Source organism: Pseudorasbora parva, chromosome 19, assembly GCF_024679245.1.
Source record: "Pseudorasbora parva isolate DD20220531a chromosome 19, ASM2467924v1, whole genome shotgun sequence".
In the NCBI taxonomy this organism is placed as follows: Eukaryota; Metazoa; Chordata; class Actinopteri; order Cypriniformes; family Gobionidae; genus Pseudorasbora; species Pseudorasbora parva.
Window position 1 is genome coordinate 35,485,388 of NC_090190.1, and position 18,468 is coordinate 35,503,855.

Below are 18,468 nucleotides of genomic sequence, written 5' to 3' on the forward strand. Positions count from 1 at the left end.
TGTTGTTGCTGCAGAATTGTCTTAAATCCTGTTTTCAACATCATGGAAATTGCAGGGTTCACCGTCGAAGAAGCCTCGCTTTCAGCACGACAGAAACTTGCAGTGCTTTGCATTGCTGCAAGGGGTAGGTACGGCTTCTGTCGCAAGCTACAGCCACGTGGAAATGCCAGTAATAGAACAATGATCTCCGACAATTGGACCAGGAAGAATCAGAATCGAAGCCCACAACTAGGAGGGAACACCGTAGAGAATTTAGTAAGCTGTCTTCTGAACAGACCAATAATAGGGAGCCAGGCGGGACAGACGCACACAATGTTTATTGCTCAGCTAAGTCAGTTTAAGTTTGTGTTGCTGTTTTCGGCCACTCTGGAGAAGAGCTCTCCTGGTCAGTCCTGCCCAACCCTCTATAATCTGGCATAGGCAGGGTGATGGCAGTTAAAATTAGCTGCTCTGAATGAGCTTGAAGCATCAAGGAGAAAACGCTGAGCTTGATGATTGTAGCCCGATTCAATCTGGCTGACTTCCACCTGCCCTCAAAGACCAGAAGGGTGAGGTTCACTTTAGCATTACCATGCACAATGTTGCTGGTTTAAATCTCACGTATTTCACCTTAAAAAAAAATCGCCCTCATTTCATTTCAAACCTCTTAACTTTTCTTCTTTGTACCCCAAAAAAAGGTATTTTGAAAGATGTCCCAGTTACAGTACAACGAAAGTCAAACATTCTTCTATAAGTCTTCTTTTTTTCCCTTCAGGTTTGGAATGAGATGAGAAGTAACTGATGACAGATTTTTTGGGTGAACTAACTTGCACCTATGTAGAGGCAGCATTAAAAACATCTAGGTTGAACTTTGTGGCATAGACATCTTATCAGTTTTTTTGGGGGGGTTCCTTATCTAGAACCAGTATCTGGAACCGGAAAAATCAAGCAGATCTGCACTGGTTTTCCTCTGATTGATCTTCTCTGCCCATGACTAAGTGCGAACAGAAGTGGGGGAAGGAAAAGAAATCGGTTAAAAGTTCATGTAGAAGTGGTTCCCAGCAGGAGATAAAGCCAGGATGAAAGCTTTACTGTGATAAGATATTAGAAATCCACGTCTTGCTGATAAAACGTAATGCCACAATCACCCTTGCAACCTCGGCGGTTTGCTCGGCTGCCTGAGCGAAGGCCACTGGAGTGTGTGATTTAACACTGATGAAGAGAACATGATGGCTGGGGAACTTTTAAGATTAAATCGTGAAGATTTCACATTACCAGTGAACTAAAGAGGTTGCTGTTTTCTGCTGCTTTTTACTTGTTACTTTTTTTGCACTAGTAAATCTTGTTGTTAATATCTTACATTGGAGGTATTGAACTTTTTGTTGTCTTAAGGAATAGTGTGGGAAATTTAACTGACTCTTAAATTCTTGAACTCTTAAAGGCACTCTAGTCAGTAGTCAATAATTGTATCCCTTAAAACGATCAGTTCACTTCAAAATGAAAATTTCTTGATAATTTAGTCTTTTTTGTTGTTGTTGTTGAGGAAAACATGATTGATGTTTCTCTATATAATGTATTTTAATTGCAACCAACGGGTTAAAGGTCCACATCAATGCAGTTTCGAAGGCATTTAGAGGGCTGTGCACGATCCCAGCGGAGGAATAGGGTCATATCTCGTGAAATGATTGGTCATTTTCAAGAAAAAATAAGAATGTATATATATTTTTAACCACGATTGCTTGACTTCGGTGTTGTCATTCTTTACGGCGTACTGCTAAATGTGCCGATTTTTCATCTCAACAGAAAAATATACTGGGAAAACCTGACATATTTAATGATTTGCAAAAACCAGCCCACACTTACAAGGTAGCTTGTGATTTAAGTTCATTTAAGTTTATTTCAAACCTTTGGTCTTTGGAATGCACTTTTAAGGAGAAAATAATCAGCAATGGTGTTGACCTATAAATTTACACATGGTGTGTCTTTAAGCATATTAAAAACACCACATAGACATATAAACAACATTAAAAACTTGATTTGCACCAAAGAGGGTCTTGAAGACATTGCATCTGGAATACACATATAATAAATAGTAAATTATTTTAATTTAGTGCTTCACTCCCGGGTAACTGACAATGGGCAAAGAGGTGGGATGTGGGCGGAGCTGAGGTGATGTGATGACTAACAGACAGCAGACAAACAGCTATCCACCTGTCACTCAAAGTGGCCACACCCTTAATTATGTAGAAATGTAAGGCTTTATATAAGGTAAACTGAGTCATAAAAAACAACTCTCCCTAACCGTTGTCATGAAGGGTAAATTTGGTTGTATGGACCAAAATCACTTTTTGTACCAGGCTGTAAACATGTTTTTCTTCTGCAGTAAAGTTGGGCATTTTAACATGGGGCTCACTGAGATTCTGCTCTCCTCTGGAACCTGTCCCTAGTGGCCAGTTGATGAATTGCAGTTTAATTCACTTCCGTATTGGCTTCAAGAGAAACTGGGGGAGGTTGTCACTTGATCTACATTACAATTTAAAGTGATTTTTTTTTTTTTATCAGAGGAGACTGTGTTAAATATTTCAGTTTCATTTTTGTATCACACAATATTTCACTTAATGAGTTTGAATGAATGAATTTGGATTTAGTTTAACTTTTTGTTAATGATATTACACGTTTGCACGTCAAACAACAGGCTATAAGCTGTGCATTTTTGTACAACCGAGTATTTAAATATTTGCTTTCTGTAGCAAACCCAAAACGAGTGCTTGATTGACACTCAACTTTTGTACAGCTACATTTTTGATTTTATATGGAAGGGATAATACAGTTCATGTTTCAGGTTAAATTTAAATAGCAGGTAAGTTCTGGAACCATGCACATGCGGTCCTCATTTGTCTTCAGAAAAGTAAAAAAAAAGAAAATATGCAGGTATTATGTTCATTTTACATATTGAACCAAAGTACATTCTTTTCAGCCTGTGTGTGTGTGTGTGATATGAGGTATCAAGATGTAGGCTAATGTTTCAGAAAGGTTCTTGGTGATACTCGCTGGCCCTGTTAGCGAGTGCATGCACAGTTCAGGAGACCTGCACAGGCCTGTTGGTGAGGATTGTTTGGCAGACGGCCGTCGCAGGCTGCTCCTCATGCTCGGCAGTCCTCACATAGCAGGAAAATTGGCCCAGAAATGCGCCCTGCCTGACCATTTATGGTTGATTTAATCATATCCCTACGAGGAACTCCCCTGTGACGCGTCTGGTTTCTGTCTGGGCAGAGTTGGCCGTCGCGCTGCGGCGTCCCGGACATCTGGAGCGCCGTCTCCACCGCCGTGTGCCGGTAACTGGAGTTTTTGGTCTCGCTGGTGTTGACATGAAGATTGTAGACATGAAAATAACAGCTACTAGATGTTTAGCTTACGGAGCCACAGCTGTGAAAGTATTAGACATGGCTAATGGCTCCTCCTTGGCGACGGTGTTTGGGACACAAGGTACTCTTCAGTCTCTGCCTGGGTGGGAAATACCCACACGGTGTAACATGGGTGGCTAAATGACCTCGCGGAACGCAGAGGATAACGCGCGGAGATGTAATGAAACACTTGATCCCTTTTGCCCTCAGTTCTCTCGTATTTGGGTTAAAGTGTTCCCAAAACACCTGTTCAAGTGTGCAATATCACACACACTTTAGATCAAGGAGACAGATTATCCGTATTGTGACTATAATGTAGACCGTTGGCACAGGGTGCTCATTGCATTATTTTCATACTGTTGGGATAGTGGAGTCTACGTTCTTGCAGAAAAATGCAGATGCTTCGAAATTTTTCCCTCAGGTAGTTGCTGACTTACATTTTGGTTGCATTTTAATTGTTTAAAAATGGAGTTTAATGCTTAATGGCAATATTTTAATAGTAAAACAAGCACTGCACTGTATTTAATATCACTGCTATCAGTTATCAGCCACTTTTCCCCCCCTTTTTTCAAAATTAATTTTGGTAGGGAATGGGGTCGCATGATATATCGGTATCGATAAAAAGGAACAGCCAATAATGTTATTATTATCAGTCTAAGAAGATTTGGCCTCTTTAAGAAGATTAGTCTAAGAAGATTAGTTCTCTTTAAAATTTAAATTACCCCATGATTTACTCACCCTCAAGCTGTCCTAGGTGTACATGACTTTGATGAACACAATATTAATAGTTATATTAATAAATACCATGACCCATCCAAGCTTTTGAAGCTCAAAAAAGTGCATCCATCCACCATAAACATACATCAAATAGCTTTGGGAGGTTAATAAAGTCCTTCTGAAGCAAATCTCTTGGGTTTTGTAAGAATAAATATTTAGCTTCCGGCGGACCACCTTCCGTATTCAACTTACACAGAAAGTGTAATGCCTCACACACCTCAAAAACTAGCGTTTAGCCATACGTTGCACCAGTTACGCTTTGTTCCTAAGTTGAATATGGAAGCAAAGTTAAATGTTTTACTTTATAAAGTTTTAAATATGGATAGTTTTCTTACAAAACTCAATGATTTGCTTCGGAAGGCCTTTATTAACCCCCCGGAACCGTATGGAGTATGTTTATGGTGGATGGATGCACTTCTTCTTTTTTTGAGCTTTAAACTCAAATGGATCCTGTCACTGCCATTAGAAGGCTTGGATGTGTCAGGATATTTATTAATAAAGCTCTGATTGTGTTCGTCAAAATCATACACCTAGAGGAAGGCTTGAGGGTGAGTAAATCATGGGTAATTTTCTTTTAAAGTGAACTATTCCTTTAAAGCTGAGACACTTCTGACGCGCACTGTTCACCATGATGGTTTTGAATAGGTTGATTAGGTTGCATTTTTGGGGGCAAGTAAAGTTAGCCATAGGAATGTAAATTTTCATTTAAAACTTGAACTGATTCAATCTAGGCTTGTGTACTTTTTTTTGTTTGATAAATGTTGAAGTGCTTGGGACCATGGCTTTCAATGGTGAGACTTTTGTTTTTGTATTTGTAAAACAAATTGGATTTTGATTTATCGGCCGATATATTAGTTATTGGCTTTTTAAATATAAAAAAATATTTGTATTGACCAAAATGTTCATATCGTTATATTCATATATAGTTGGTCAGCACGTTCAGATTACTTTTGTCACTTGAAAAACACCCACTTAATGTTACAAAATAAAAAATGAATGGTGTTTAGATTTTTTTAATTGTAATGTTTTATTTTTTTTATTCATTTAAAATGATTATGGTATTTTAATATTGCCCATTTATACAGTATGTGTGCAATCTGCAAGCTTGTTTGTGTCTGTCGTGTTTCACTGTCAACTTTACTGTTTTATTGTAGAACTGCTGTGCTTGGTGTGAATCTGTTGCTCATGCCGTTTCTGTCACTACTTTTCAATTTCGTTTGCATGTGGCCATATGTCTGTGAACTTCAGTGGTGGCCCTGATGGAAATAGCCCGCTGTGATCAATCAACCTTGACTTATTTACAGTTAAAATGACAATAATTCGTGTGTCACACTCGCATACAGGAACGTGTTATTGTTCAGTCAAATGAGCTAGTATGTGCTGCATGTCAACAAACACCTCCTAAATTAAAGCTCTGTCGCAGTGTTTACCTTGCTACCACACCGGTTTAGTTTTAAATGCTGTTCAGCACACTTATCTACTGGACATGTGCAGTGATATTCATGAGATATTGGTGAGATATTTGGTGAATTGTTGCTATCAAAAAAGTGTTTACAGTGACAAATTGCTTTTAATGTTAGTGTGTTATCCACATATTAAACTACCGTACAGTCATGTAACCGTAAACCTTTATTAGCATCAATGTAAAGTCAATAAAATACATTTAGAAGCACCTAAACTAGTTGTAGAAACTAACTGAACAACTCAATGCCTAATTAAATTCAAAATGACTTATTGAAGTCGATTGTGTAAGCAAATTCCATTAGTTTGCTGAATTTATGCATCATTCATTCACTTCCAGACAGTTACTCTGCATCTCGTCAATGTCATGAAGAAACTCACACCGTTGGCTTGACCCTTCACTAGGTAACTAGAGATTAACCAGCAGAGTATCAGCACACCTTCTCCAGTTAGCACTTCACCGCCAGCTCAAATGGATCCGAAAAGGTTATTTGCTTTTCGGGGTGAAAGAGATGAAGCGTAGGGATTTACGTGCCTGTCTGCTGCCTGTTAGGAGCAACAACCCTGAACCTTTACCATCAGGGTTGGCAAGAGAAGGCATGACTGTGTTGTGAGCAGACAAATACACACAGCGTGTTATGTAAGAGTGATGGCGGCGATCATGTGAGGGCTGCAGGCTAGCACTGCACATCTACAGATGACTGGCCGGCACTTTGATCCTCTCTTCTCAACCTGAGTGTTTGTTCTCTCTTTCTGGTTGACTCGCTCTCTCTATATACTCCCCTTTCTCTGTCTGTCTGGTGTCCACTGATCACCTTTTCTTGCTTTGTGTGAATTCATTTTTCCTGTGTGAAGTGCTGTTGATGCCAAGAATGAGAACTGCCCCGGTCGCACAAAAAAAGCTAAAACATAATAAAGTAAATAAAAAAGTTATTGTTTTCTTTGTTTTTGACCAAATAAGCATGCAGCATGATTGGCTATGGTGCATAAAAACATTAATTTTACGTTGGTTATGCCCAGGGACGCGGCTCGCACATGAGACTGTAGTGTGTAACCCCATCTGTGGCGCATTACGGCTCTGACACAGCCACCGGAGCTGGTCACATCCACTCTAGCCAGTGCTTCTGTTTATGCCAGCCGCACCACGGCACAAAGAAGAAACAAAACCTCTTCGGAACTGTGACGCGCTGCCGACTTGTGCAGTGTAAATAGTGGGTAAGCATCCCAACCCAAATAGAAAAGATGTGGAAAAGATAAATTGTGGTTACATTTTACCAGGTTTGATGTCAACAGTGTGCAATGCAATGTTTATGACAAGATAATTGCTACTAAGATGACAACATGCAAATCTGCTGCACAAAAGTTCTCCGTATTCGACTGCAAGAAGAACTGCAGCACGTAACATAAATGAACCAAAAGTCAGCATATACTTTACTCACAGATGAGAAATAGGCCTATGGAAAGCTTGAAATATCTACGTTTAAATAAACCAATTCAAATAGAAAACAAATACTTCATGTAATCCAAATGAAAGGTGCATTTCCCCCCTATTTTTGCTTTTTTTCACCTTGTGTGCATACCCATGGTGGAGATTACGAGTCGGCATTGTCAACTTCATCTTTGCAGCTAACAAGAACTCAGAAAACAATAGATTATTAATAATAAACAATTAAAATGAATGTCTCCCTGCTGTTTTTACATTTATAAACATTGCCAGTGCTCTGCGGCAAGCTTTGTGTGTGCTTGAGCTCACAAGGCATATGTTCCGCCCCCCTGTGCCCAGTTTTTTTTTAGGTAATGTAATCTTGTTAAAACAGAAAAATGTATAAAAAAATATCAAAAAGTATTGTCAAGGTATCGATATTGACAATTTTTGAACATCCCTAACTCTGAGGAACCAAAGCATTTCATGCTAATCTATGTGAATAATCTCGGGACTGGCAGTATTATATTATGCTATAGTTAGGAGATGTAACGTTAAGGATGAGACTGTCATGTTAAACAAGACTTCTCATGACTTCCCCTACTCACCCACTTTTAAAACAAAGTTACGCTACTGCATCGCATAACTTTTGATTCCCTTTACGTTCGTGTTGGTTACATTGTATGCATTGTGCCAGTTCTGTCAGCTGTCCCAGGCATCATTTATGCTGCCCCCGGGCCATCAGGTAGTCCTTATTGTCGAGCCCTGCTCTAAATGTGACCTGTATGGATAAGGGTGGGTGAATCATCATGTATTCGTAGTGCTGCAACGACGCGTCGACGTCATCGATGACGTCGACTACGGAAATACGTCGACGTTCGTGAAATGCGTCGACGCGTCGTGTCAGACGTTCATCTCGCGTAATGTTGGCTTCTGCTCCTGGTTCTATCACAAAAACCAAGGCCGCGAATATCAAAAGTATGGGAATACTTTAAAAAGAGGCCAAACAGTGTTTCCCACACATAGACTAATTTGTGGCGGACTGCCACATAATCAATAACGGCCGCCACATTCGTCATTCATTCATTTTTACGCTATTTAAAAGACGCACGCATATTCGTTTAGCTGCATTTCCTAAAGTTCTCTCTCCGTCCTTTTGCGCGTCTCTTACTCACACACACGCGTTGCATTCGACCGTAAAACAAGGCAGCGCGCGGTCATGGCGCTCATATAATTCTAAACAAACCAGCGCGGTGTCAATCAATACGGACCAGTGTTTCCCAACCGGGATCCCGAGCAAAAGTTGCGGGGACGCACTTACACTTCGGTTCATCTCGCATCTGATGACGCATCTTTAATATGGGTTGTAACTTGAAAATAATGCTGTATGTATGTTTCTGTCAATGGATACACGTGCTGACTCCTCAGGTATGCACTACAACAACAGCGATAATAAAAGAAAAACGTGGGCAAAACGGTCTCTCTTTGTAAACTTTATAAAACGCATACGAGTGCTGCTGTACGTCCGAATATGAGCAGTCATTTTCACAGTCATCACCCCCGTGTAGCCAGGAGGCTCGAATGAGAAGATCTGTCTTTGTGCACTCGTCCCAAAGCGCGCAAATATTGAGTTATCTTTCAAATCCTGTGCTTAAACGGACAAACTCACAAAAAGTATGTCAAAATGTCATAGCCTACTCTATGCCTTAAGTGAACTTTATACAGAAAATACGACGACTATTCGTGGGTCTTAAAGGGGCAGTAGCATTCACTGCTGTCTGTTTAATGTCAAACAAAAGATAAAGACATCACTCTGCTCCTGACTGAATAGCTTTTGTAAGTTTAATAAGGATTATTTTTTAAATTTTAAACAGTTAAATGTGTGGTTATTTTACTTTTGATTACTTCATTCCATTTCTCTACCTAAAAACTAATGTTAGACCTACCTGAAAAGCATTGTTTATTTTATTCTCATCTTTGCTCAATAGTATTTATTTGTGCTGCTGCTTCTATTTAAGTTCTTATTAAGTCTATTATCTGTTCTTATTTTCTTTATTTTCATGTGACAGTAGTCCTTTTTCCCCTGAACATAGCAAATACCGAACTGTACTGAAACGTGAACCTAAAACTGTGATACAAAGCGAACTGTGAGCAGTCTGTACTGTTATACCTCTAGCGTAACTTATGTGAGGGGGTGCCACAGAATTGTGAAAAATTTCAAAGGGTAAAAAAATAAGTCGTTAGATTAGTCGACTAATCGAAAAAATAATCGTTAGATTAGTCGACAGAAAAAATAATCGTTAGTTGCAGGTCTAATTCGATATCATGATGCAGTAATACTGCACATGGCTACATTTTTGACAATGAATACAAGCAGTCATATATTTGAGCTCCCTTTTTATTTGATGTGCTCCAAGAAAGTACACTTCCTGAATGTATTCAAACAAAACTTAAAGGAATAGTTCACCTAAAAAGGAAAATTCTGTCATTAATTATTTACCCTAATGTCATTCCAAACCTGTAAGACCTTCGTTCATCTTCAGAACGCAAATTAAGATATTTTTGATGAAACCCGAGAACTTTCTTAGATCTTCATAGACCGCTATTTAATTAACACTTTTAAGGCCCTTAAAGGAAGTAAAGACATTGTTCAAATAGTCCATGTCACTACAGTGGTTCAGCCTTAATTCAAAGAAGTGTTTTGGCCTGTGCCAGTTTCAACCAAGCGGCAACCTCCCCAGTTTCTGTTGAAGCCAATACAGAAGTGACTTAAACTGCAATTCATCAACTGGCCACTAGGGACAGGCTCCAGAAGGGAGCAGAATCTCATTGAGCCCCATGTTAAAATGCCCAACTTTACAGCAAAAAAAAAAAACATGTTTACAGCCTGGTACAAATTGTGGTTTTGGTCTATACCGCTAATTCTGCCCTTCGTGACAACTGTGAGGGGGTGAATTTTTTTATAACTCATTAATTTACATTATATAAAGCCTTAAAATTCTGCATAATTAACCCTTAAATGCATGACTGTTTCGCCAAACATTCTTGCATATTCGGGTCGTTAGCGACCCAGATCTATTTTTAACATGGACAGACCTCTACCTGTCGTGATAATATATAAAACTCCTGATGTTAGAGTAACACTTACAGAAGAATAAAATAAAACCTATTTCGTTACCTTTTGGAGCTTGGAAGGATTCAGTTTGAGCAGATGTTTAATACCATCATCATCTGTCCTCGTCAGAGTTCGTTTACCAGTATATTCAGCATCTGCCTCATATTCGCGATCTCGAGCATATTCTCCAACCTCATTTTCAACGTCTTCAAAATCAATATTTTGATCACTGACAGCTTCTTGACCACATCCATCATCAAGAGACAGTGACACTAACATATGATTGTGTTTAGTACTTGCTCTCTGAAGTAAATCACTAAGCCATTTCAAGTTTTGCAGATTATAATTATTATTGTTTCGTTTTCTGTCTGAGGTAACTATGAGTGAAACGTCACTTCATCATTGCGTATCAGACATTACCACCTTGTGGAATAAAGGTGAATTGCACCCTATTTCGTCATTATAGATTAATTTATCATTGTGCAAAAAAAAAAAAAACCTACAATCCTACACACCTCGGGTCGTTAGCGACCCTATACAATTTTGACAAAAAAACAAGTGAAAAAACAGGCATTCAATTATAATTCTATTATTTTTTCTTGTTATATTGTTTAAAATGGATTGATTGAGGAATACAAAGAAGGTTGATATCTAACTTTAAATAAATGAATGAGGAGGAGGGTAGTGAATGACGTCTCCGGTCGCTAACGATCCGAGGTATGCATTTAAGGGTTAAGGGCATGGTCTCTTTGAGTGACAGGTGGATAGCCATTTATCCGCAGTCTGTTAGTCATTGCGTTACCTAAGCTCCGCCCACGTCCCGCCTCTTTGCCCATTGACAGTTATCGAGCATTATGCGCAATGATGCGCTGGCAAGATGGCAACGGCTAGTTCGTCTCTACGGTTCAGAGCGGCTCTTCTGAATACAGTGGGTGATGTCACGGACACTGCGTCCATTTTTTTTTATAGTCTATGGTTTTAACCTTGATCTATTAACAATTAACAGTGCAGCTCTAACACACACACTCACACACACACACTGTAAATGTTAAAATAGTGGGTGCATTTGTTTATTTATTACCAGTACTCGTTTTTGTGTTTCGCCTTCCTCCGCCATTTTATGCTAGCTAGACAATTGTGTATGCAGCGAGAGGCATCAGAGAAACTTCATAACGTGTATGATCGATAATCCATCAATGCAGAATCGTTTTTTTTATTAATTATATTTGAATAATTATGTAAATAAGTTTACATGCTATTTAAATAGCTCCATCTTGATGTGACAAGCAATAGTTTTCAAGCGTGAAACTGCTCGTTAGAGTATCCCCAAACTATATGGACAGAACTGCATGGTTATGTCACCGTTACATGAGTGTGAATCACTGATTATGTGCATGTAAACCAAGCAGCCTCCAGGTATCACCCAGATGAGTCGTCTCAACACAAACAAGAAGGTGAGATCTGTTTTGCCTTGAGAGAATGTGAGACGCAAACATGCAGTTTGCAGGGTTTTGTTGTATTTTTCATCTGGGGCGTTCTCATTAGCGCAAAATAACACTGACTCATTCTACGCGTCTCGGATCAGTGCAAACAACTGCCGAACGTGTGCAGATGGACGCCCAGTTGCCTAATATCATTCAGCCGGCAGCATTTTTCAGCACTGTGCGAGGCAGCGTGACATTGTTGATTATAAGACAAACATTTAGGCAGCAGAGCCGCTCGTGGTTCTTTTGTATTACTCATCCTGCACACATTCAAGCTGGCACACACTCATGCCATTTTTTTTCCCCTGTCGCCACCATCATTAGTAGATGGAGAACGACCTTTTCCTCTGCCTAAATATAGAGCCCACAAAGAATAGGAGGAAGGGAGGGAAGTGGGGGAGAGATGGAGAGAAACAGAACGAATGAGCGCGGGGGCCCTAAACATTTCTGAGCCTTTAAATACAGACCAGAGATGCAGAGGACGGCGTTTTTGTTTTCTTTTCTGTACTTGCGTCACGGCTCCGCCATAAAAAAAAAAAAAAGAGCTGTTGTATCTGAGGGCTAATCGCAAACAGAGACGATGGCAATAGGTGCTGTTTTTACAGACTTTGCGCCCAGAAACGGCAAAAGAACGAGGCCAAGCCGGATGTTCGTGTCCAATTTCCTTTACCTTGCATGTAACGTTCGGTCAGATGTTCGTCAGCTGGTTTGTTTGTTCGTGCCGGTACAGTTTGTACAGGTGCTATCATGTAATGCTTATGTCATATTGTTTTTCCAAGTGTGTGTTCAGGGCCCTGTCAAGCAAGGGTTTTGTCTGGCAATCTCCTGACTCCATACCCATTAGTGACAGTAACCGACAGAGAAACAGCAGTCCCAGCAGAGCCCACAGACACCAGGGGACGTGCCTGTTTTAGCTGTTATTGCACTTTGATTGAGCGTGTTTGTGTGCACGCGCTAAGTTGTCTTGTGGGCTTGTGGTCTTGTTTGAAAAAAAGACTGTGTTATGGCACACTGGTTTGTTTGAAAGTACCTCAAAGCGGTTTCTTATAAAGTCATTCCTCGGCCCTCCCCGGAGTCTGCCGTTTAGCCCGCGCCTGGGGTTTTATTTTATGCCCCTACTTATTAAAGGACGTCAACCTGTTGATCGTCACCATATTGCCAGTGGCTTTCTCATTTGCTCTTTGTGAGGCAAATATTACTATTACTGTTGCTGGTTAGAGAATTGAAAGAGAAAAACACCCTGGGCTTATGTATTGCAATATGCCGTGTAACTCATCCCGGTGCAGTCAAATTGTGTGGCATATTAAATAGTTCTTTCTTTGTGATTTGTGACTTTGTAAACATATTTTGAAGTAACCACCTACCAATGCCATAGCAATAAATAGCAAATTGACTCGGGGATACTTCACCCAAAAATGAAAAATCAGTCATCATTACTCACTTACATGGGTTGTTTCAAACTTGTAAGACACTTTCTTCAAAATACAAAAGACAATTTTGAAGAACTTTGAAGTTTTTGCCCATACAATGGAAGTCAGTGGGGTAAAATACAACATTGAAGCCCACCACCGACTTTCATTGTATTGACAAATGAACACTTTTAATTTTTCAAAATAACATCTTTTGTGTTTCAATGAAGAAAGTAGTGGTACAGGTTTGAAATCTGATATGAAGGCGAGTAAATTAGTTAATTTTTTTGGATAAGCTGTCCTTTTAATCTGCCTTTTTTTATTAGAAGCAAATTTACTTTGGATATTTTTTACTATAGCTCGTGCATTTTTATTTCATTAATTGATTAATCGAGTTAATTTTCTCTGTGCTATACGTTTATTTATAGCACTAAAGTGTCTTGTTGCTAGGAGATGGTATGGGAGCCAGGGACCCAACGCACGAGAGAGAGGGAGAGAAAAAGGTATGAGAGCGGAGGGAAAAGGCGCACTTCTTGTGAAAGCTGAATGACAAACACACTCACGCATACGGCGTGAGTCAGCGCTGACGCGCACCCACTGTGGGAAGCTTTGTGTTGCTGTGTGCCCACTCGCTTGGTGGAGGTCTGAGCCCACAAACACACAACTAATCATATATGGTCTGTTTAGTGTGACATGTCTAGGTAAAATTGGAATGAACAGTGGGTGCATTTAACTTGAGGATCTGGAGAGTTTTTAAAGTCTCATTCCTACAAACCTGTTTGTGAAAGGGGCTGAAATTACTGGGCCATTTGGTGGGGGTTTTTTTTTTCAGGTACTAGTTCTATTGCATTTATGCCAGTGTGTCCTGCATTGCTGAAATTTCCAACAGCCAGAACAAGGAATCATATTTTACTTAAAGGGAGAGTTCACCCAAAAATAAAAATGTTGTTTATCTGCATCCAAGATGTAGGTATGTAGGTGTAGGTGTGTTTGTGTTCAGAAGAACACAAATAAAGATTTTTAATTCCAACTGTTGCAGTCTGCCAGTCATAATGCATGTGAATGGGTAACAACTCTATGAGAGTAAAAGAAAAATTCATGCTTAGACAACATGCACAAAAACCCTGCTGCTCGTGACGACACATAGACGTCTTAAGACATGAACCGATCGGTTTCTGTGAGAAACCCAACAATATTAATGTGATTTTTTTTTTAATAAAAATTTTAACCTTATATCTAAACAAATCGCATCTAGTGTTCCCATTCGCTATTACTTCTGTCTGGTAAGGTCAAACTGGCGCAATCATTTATATATACCAGTACCAGACGGAAGTAATGACGTATGGGAACACTAGATGAGATTCGTCTGGATATGAGGTAAAAAAAAAAAAAAACATAAATACTGTCGGGTTTCTCACAGAAAACAATCGGTTCGTGTTTGCAGCAGGGTTTTTGTGCATGTTGTCTAAGCGTTTTTTTCTTTTCTCTTTTTTCCCCTTTTTTCATAGTTGTTACTAGGGCTGCACGTTTTCAAGTTTTTCATTAACCGTTAACCGAGGCCCTTAGCGGTTAATACTCGGTTAACCATAGTGTGCGTCAGGGTTATTTTTAGCTTATTAATTTGACGACCACCATCTCCGTAGTGAACGCGCCTATAGAGAGAAATGCACATCATGGATTACATAATCAGAGAGTAGCCTATTTCTTTTCGTTTTAAATTGTTAAAAGACATTTCAAGTTTTTTAAGATCTATTTCATGTCTGCGAGGCGTACGCTGAGTTTCGTTAAATTAGGATGAGATGCGCTCCAGTTCACGAGCAATGCGAGTGGCCGCGAGGGCGCCTGCACGATTATAGCATGTAACGTTAGTAAAATATGCAGCCGAGAATTATTCACACAGACACAGCGTTTGACTCGCTGTTGACTCTAGTTTGACTGAGCCTCTCCCGGCAGAGTTCAAGCATCTGTGGACTCGTTCCTTCAGCTCTGGCCGTCTTGCTCTCAGTCCGCGATTAGCTTTTTTGTTTTCTTCATTACAGTTAAAGTAACGTCTGCTTTTCTCTAGTCATTCACAAGTTTCTCACTTCAAACTTTCTTTCTTCTGCTCCGTTATGCACAGCGCGCGCGGCTCGCGCTCTGCTTCTGCCCTAATGCGAATTTTAGTCCAGTGCGACGTATGTTATTTTCCTCTTCATGACGCATATTTTGACTGATGCGACTCATACTCCGGAGCAACTTATAGCCTGAAAAATGCGGTAAGCACTGCATTGCAATACTTGCATTTTGCCCCGTCACTCTCATTTTTAAAGTGCTCCCACGCTTTCTTTGCCCGCTTAGAAAGCTGGTCATGACTTCTTCTTGTGGATATTACAAATGTCTGGGAGCGCTCTGGCGGTCTCTAGGGGTGCAAACATATATTACAACTAAATTCAAGGCACGTCATTGACGCCACTTAACCGAGCAAAATGTTTCACTCGGTTACGCAATTTTTAACGGTTAATCGGTCAATCGGTTAACCATGGACACCCCTAGTTGTTACCATTCACATGATTATGACTGGCAGACTGCAACGGTTGGAATTAAAAATGTTTGTGTTCTACTGAAGAAAAAAAACACCTACCTTTTGGGTGCACAGCAGATAGACATCACATTTTAATTTTTAGGTGAACTATCCCTTTAATATGTGAATAGGTGTTTGCAGTCTGAATTGAATGTTGAGAAGACACCACAGTTGTCCCAAACAAATTCAATGCTCCACAAAATGCTGAATTGATTCATGAGTTAATGACTCTTACTAGCTGGATATTTTTAGTGAATCAAAACATGCAGGACAACCAGTGCTGTCCGATTGAATGTTTCTTATTTGCTGAAATCAATGTTGTCGAATTTATCAGTAAACAACTTGCTGGTTTGACAATTCCGTGACTAAATGAACTTGAGCTGTTAATGAATCAACATTTGTCTCACTACTGAGCTGTTACTGAAGTTTGATTGCTTTATACATTAACCAAATGTGTGTACTTAAAGGTTGTGAAACATAGTACATTCTACTGACTTGTTGCCCATATAATAGTATTAATTACCTCTGGGTTAATCATAGGTTTATATCACGTTATGTCTAAATGATCTGCTTCTTTTCAATGGGTCAAGTCAGTTTTACATCTCCGATCTGCTAGATCTCTCAACCAAACATCTCAATCATGAGTCAAGCCACATTGCCGACTGTTTAGCAGTTGTCACGGACAGTTAGTACCAGCCCACGATGTCCAAGTCATCCTACCGCCCCCCTGCGCAGCGTGCGTCCCCGCAGCACATGTGTGCGGTTGGCAGTGCTGCTGAGCTGTTCTGCATTCGCTACTTAACACTGTGTTAGGCTTTATGAGCAGCCAAGCTCTAAACCATCTGAAAGGGGCATTCCACCGAGCACAACAACACGTCGTGCGCCAAGACCCTCTTTTTCTTTTTCGTGTGCGAGTGTGGGAATTATGCTGGTATTTTCAGTCATTCCCTGCCGACATGGTGTTCCTAAGAGATAGAATCTTGGTTCATTGTTTTTTGGTCTGATTTTGTTTTTTCTTTGCTAATAGGACATTGTGTCTAATATTAGAGCCTGCAGAAATGCTGCGCCTCATTCTAGTTGAGTCTGCAGACTGTTTTTTTTTTTTTTTATACTTGACCAACTATGCCAACGGGAAACTCTCTCAGGTGTTTCTCCGATGTGTTTGACACGCTTGTTTCAAAGAGCTTTTTCTCCGTCTCGTACAGTCACGTTGACTCAGCGTTGTGCATGAATTCGTAATAGGTCTGCCACTTAGCATGTTGTGTAACCGTCTGTCCATGTTAACGTCCCAAAGCACAAACAGTTTCTGTAATGAGACATAAGACCCTCAAAGTCACGGCCATGTTTTTTTCGCGCCTCCAGCAACCTCCTGCTTATTTTCTTCTTTTTCTGAAAGTATTGAGTCTAAAAGTGGAGATTGTGTACCATCTGTGTGTGTGAGTGTGAGTGAGCATTGTTTTGACTACTGCCTCAAGGATTCTGGATCGAAGTGCTTGTTAACTAGACACTATGGCATTCTGACGACTTATTCAGACTCTGAGATGAGAGAAAGGAATTGCATACAAACTTTTACCAGACTAAAATTCAAGAGAGTTAGTCTACATAAAGGTCTACAGCCTTGGAAATACATTGTTCTCTTGGCTAAAAGGGATAGCTCACCCGAAAATGAACATTTTGTCATCGTTTTATCACCCTAATGTTGTTCCAAACTGTTGAAAACAAAAGAAGACATTTTAAAGAATGTTGGTAACCAGACATTTGACGGCACTCATTGACTTCCCCCTACAATGAAAGTCAGCGAGTGCCATCAGCTGTCTGGTTACCAACATTCTTTAAAATATCTTCTTTTGTGTTCAACAGAACAAAGAAACTCGTACAAGTTTGAGCAGGTAATGACAAAATGCTCATTTTTGAGTGAAATAGGCCTTTATTATAATTTAATAGTATAAGTAAGACATAAGTCCCCCTTATTAATTGAGATGATATGTGGTGAAACATGCCCTCATCTTATTCTAGCCAAACATTGGCTAGATGGCGTTGAAGTGGTTAGACGCTCAAGTGTTTTTGTGTCTGACCTCTAGGGTTTGCCTTCCCAGACTGGGCCTACAAGCCGGAGTCGAGTCCTGGTTCCAGACAGATCCAGTTGTGGCACTTCATCCTGGAGCTGCTGCGGAAGGAGGAGTACCATGATGTCATCGCCTGGCAGGGGGATTACGGCGAGTTTGTGATCAAAGACCCAGATGAGGTGGCACGACTGTGGGGTGCCCGCAAGTGCAAGCCCCAGATGAATTATGACAAGCTCAGCCGAGCGCTCAGGTAAAGACTCAATCTGCCTATTAAATCCCATTGTAATTGCAATTGTACTTTTGTTTTCAACTACTGTTTCTTCGCTGATAAATTTGTTGTTTGAGCAGCAGGGTGAACTCAGGTAATCACTCCCTTCCACATCTAAGTGAGATTCCTAGCTAGGGAACATTTGTAGGCGTCATAAGCACTCTACTGATGCAGTGGCTGCTCTAAACTGTTAGCGACAAAATGATGACCAAAATCTTGGTTAAAGAACAACTCCGGGGAATTTTTAAGTTAATCTTGATTGTTATACCTTTGTGAGTACAGTCTATAGGAAAAAAACCCAACTGGATTGGTGTTTGCAACACTGAGCTACTACAGTTAATGCCCAGAACCCCCACTCAGCTAAAACGGGAGTTATGGGGGCATAAAGGGTGTATTTGTGCCTCTTAACAGACACAAAATGCAATTAAAAGGGCCCTTACATGACAACGAGATGCGTTTAGCCACTTAGCCATTGTTTAAATTTACCTAAATAGTGTTTAAGACGGCTAGCTGTATCTCGCG

General features: G+C 40.1%; 1 protein-coding gene across 2 annotated transcripts in view; it reads left to right on the plus strand.

Annotated features, from left to right (window-relative positions):
* erf (Ets2 repressor factor) overlaps nucleotides 1–18,468 on the plus strand; it is a 42,444-nt gene that overhangs the window by 13,015 nt on the left and 10,961 nt on the right. The window contains exon 2 of one of the 2 annotated variants that reach the window (XM_067426729.1): nucleotides 17,694–17,928. In XM_067426729.1, coding sequence (XP_067282830.1) covers nucleotides 17,694–17,928 — 235 coding nt within the window. The remainder of the gene's footprint in view (nucleotides 1–17,693; nucleotides 17,929–18,468) is intronic. The other variant, XM_067426730.1, reaches the window with a different exon arrangement.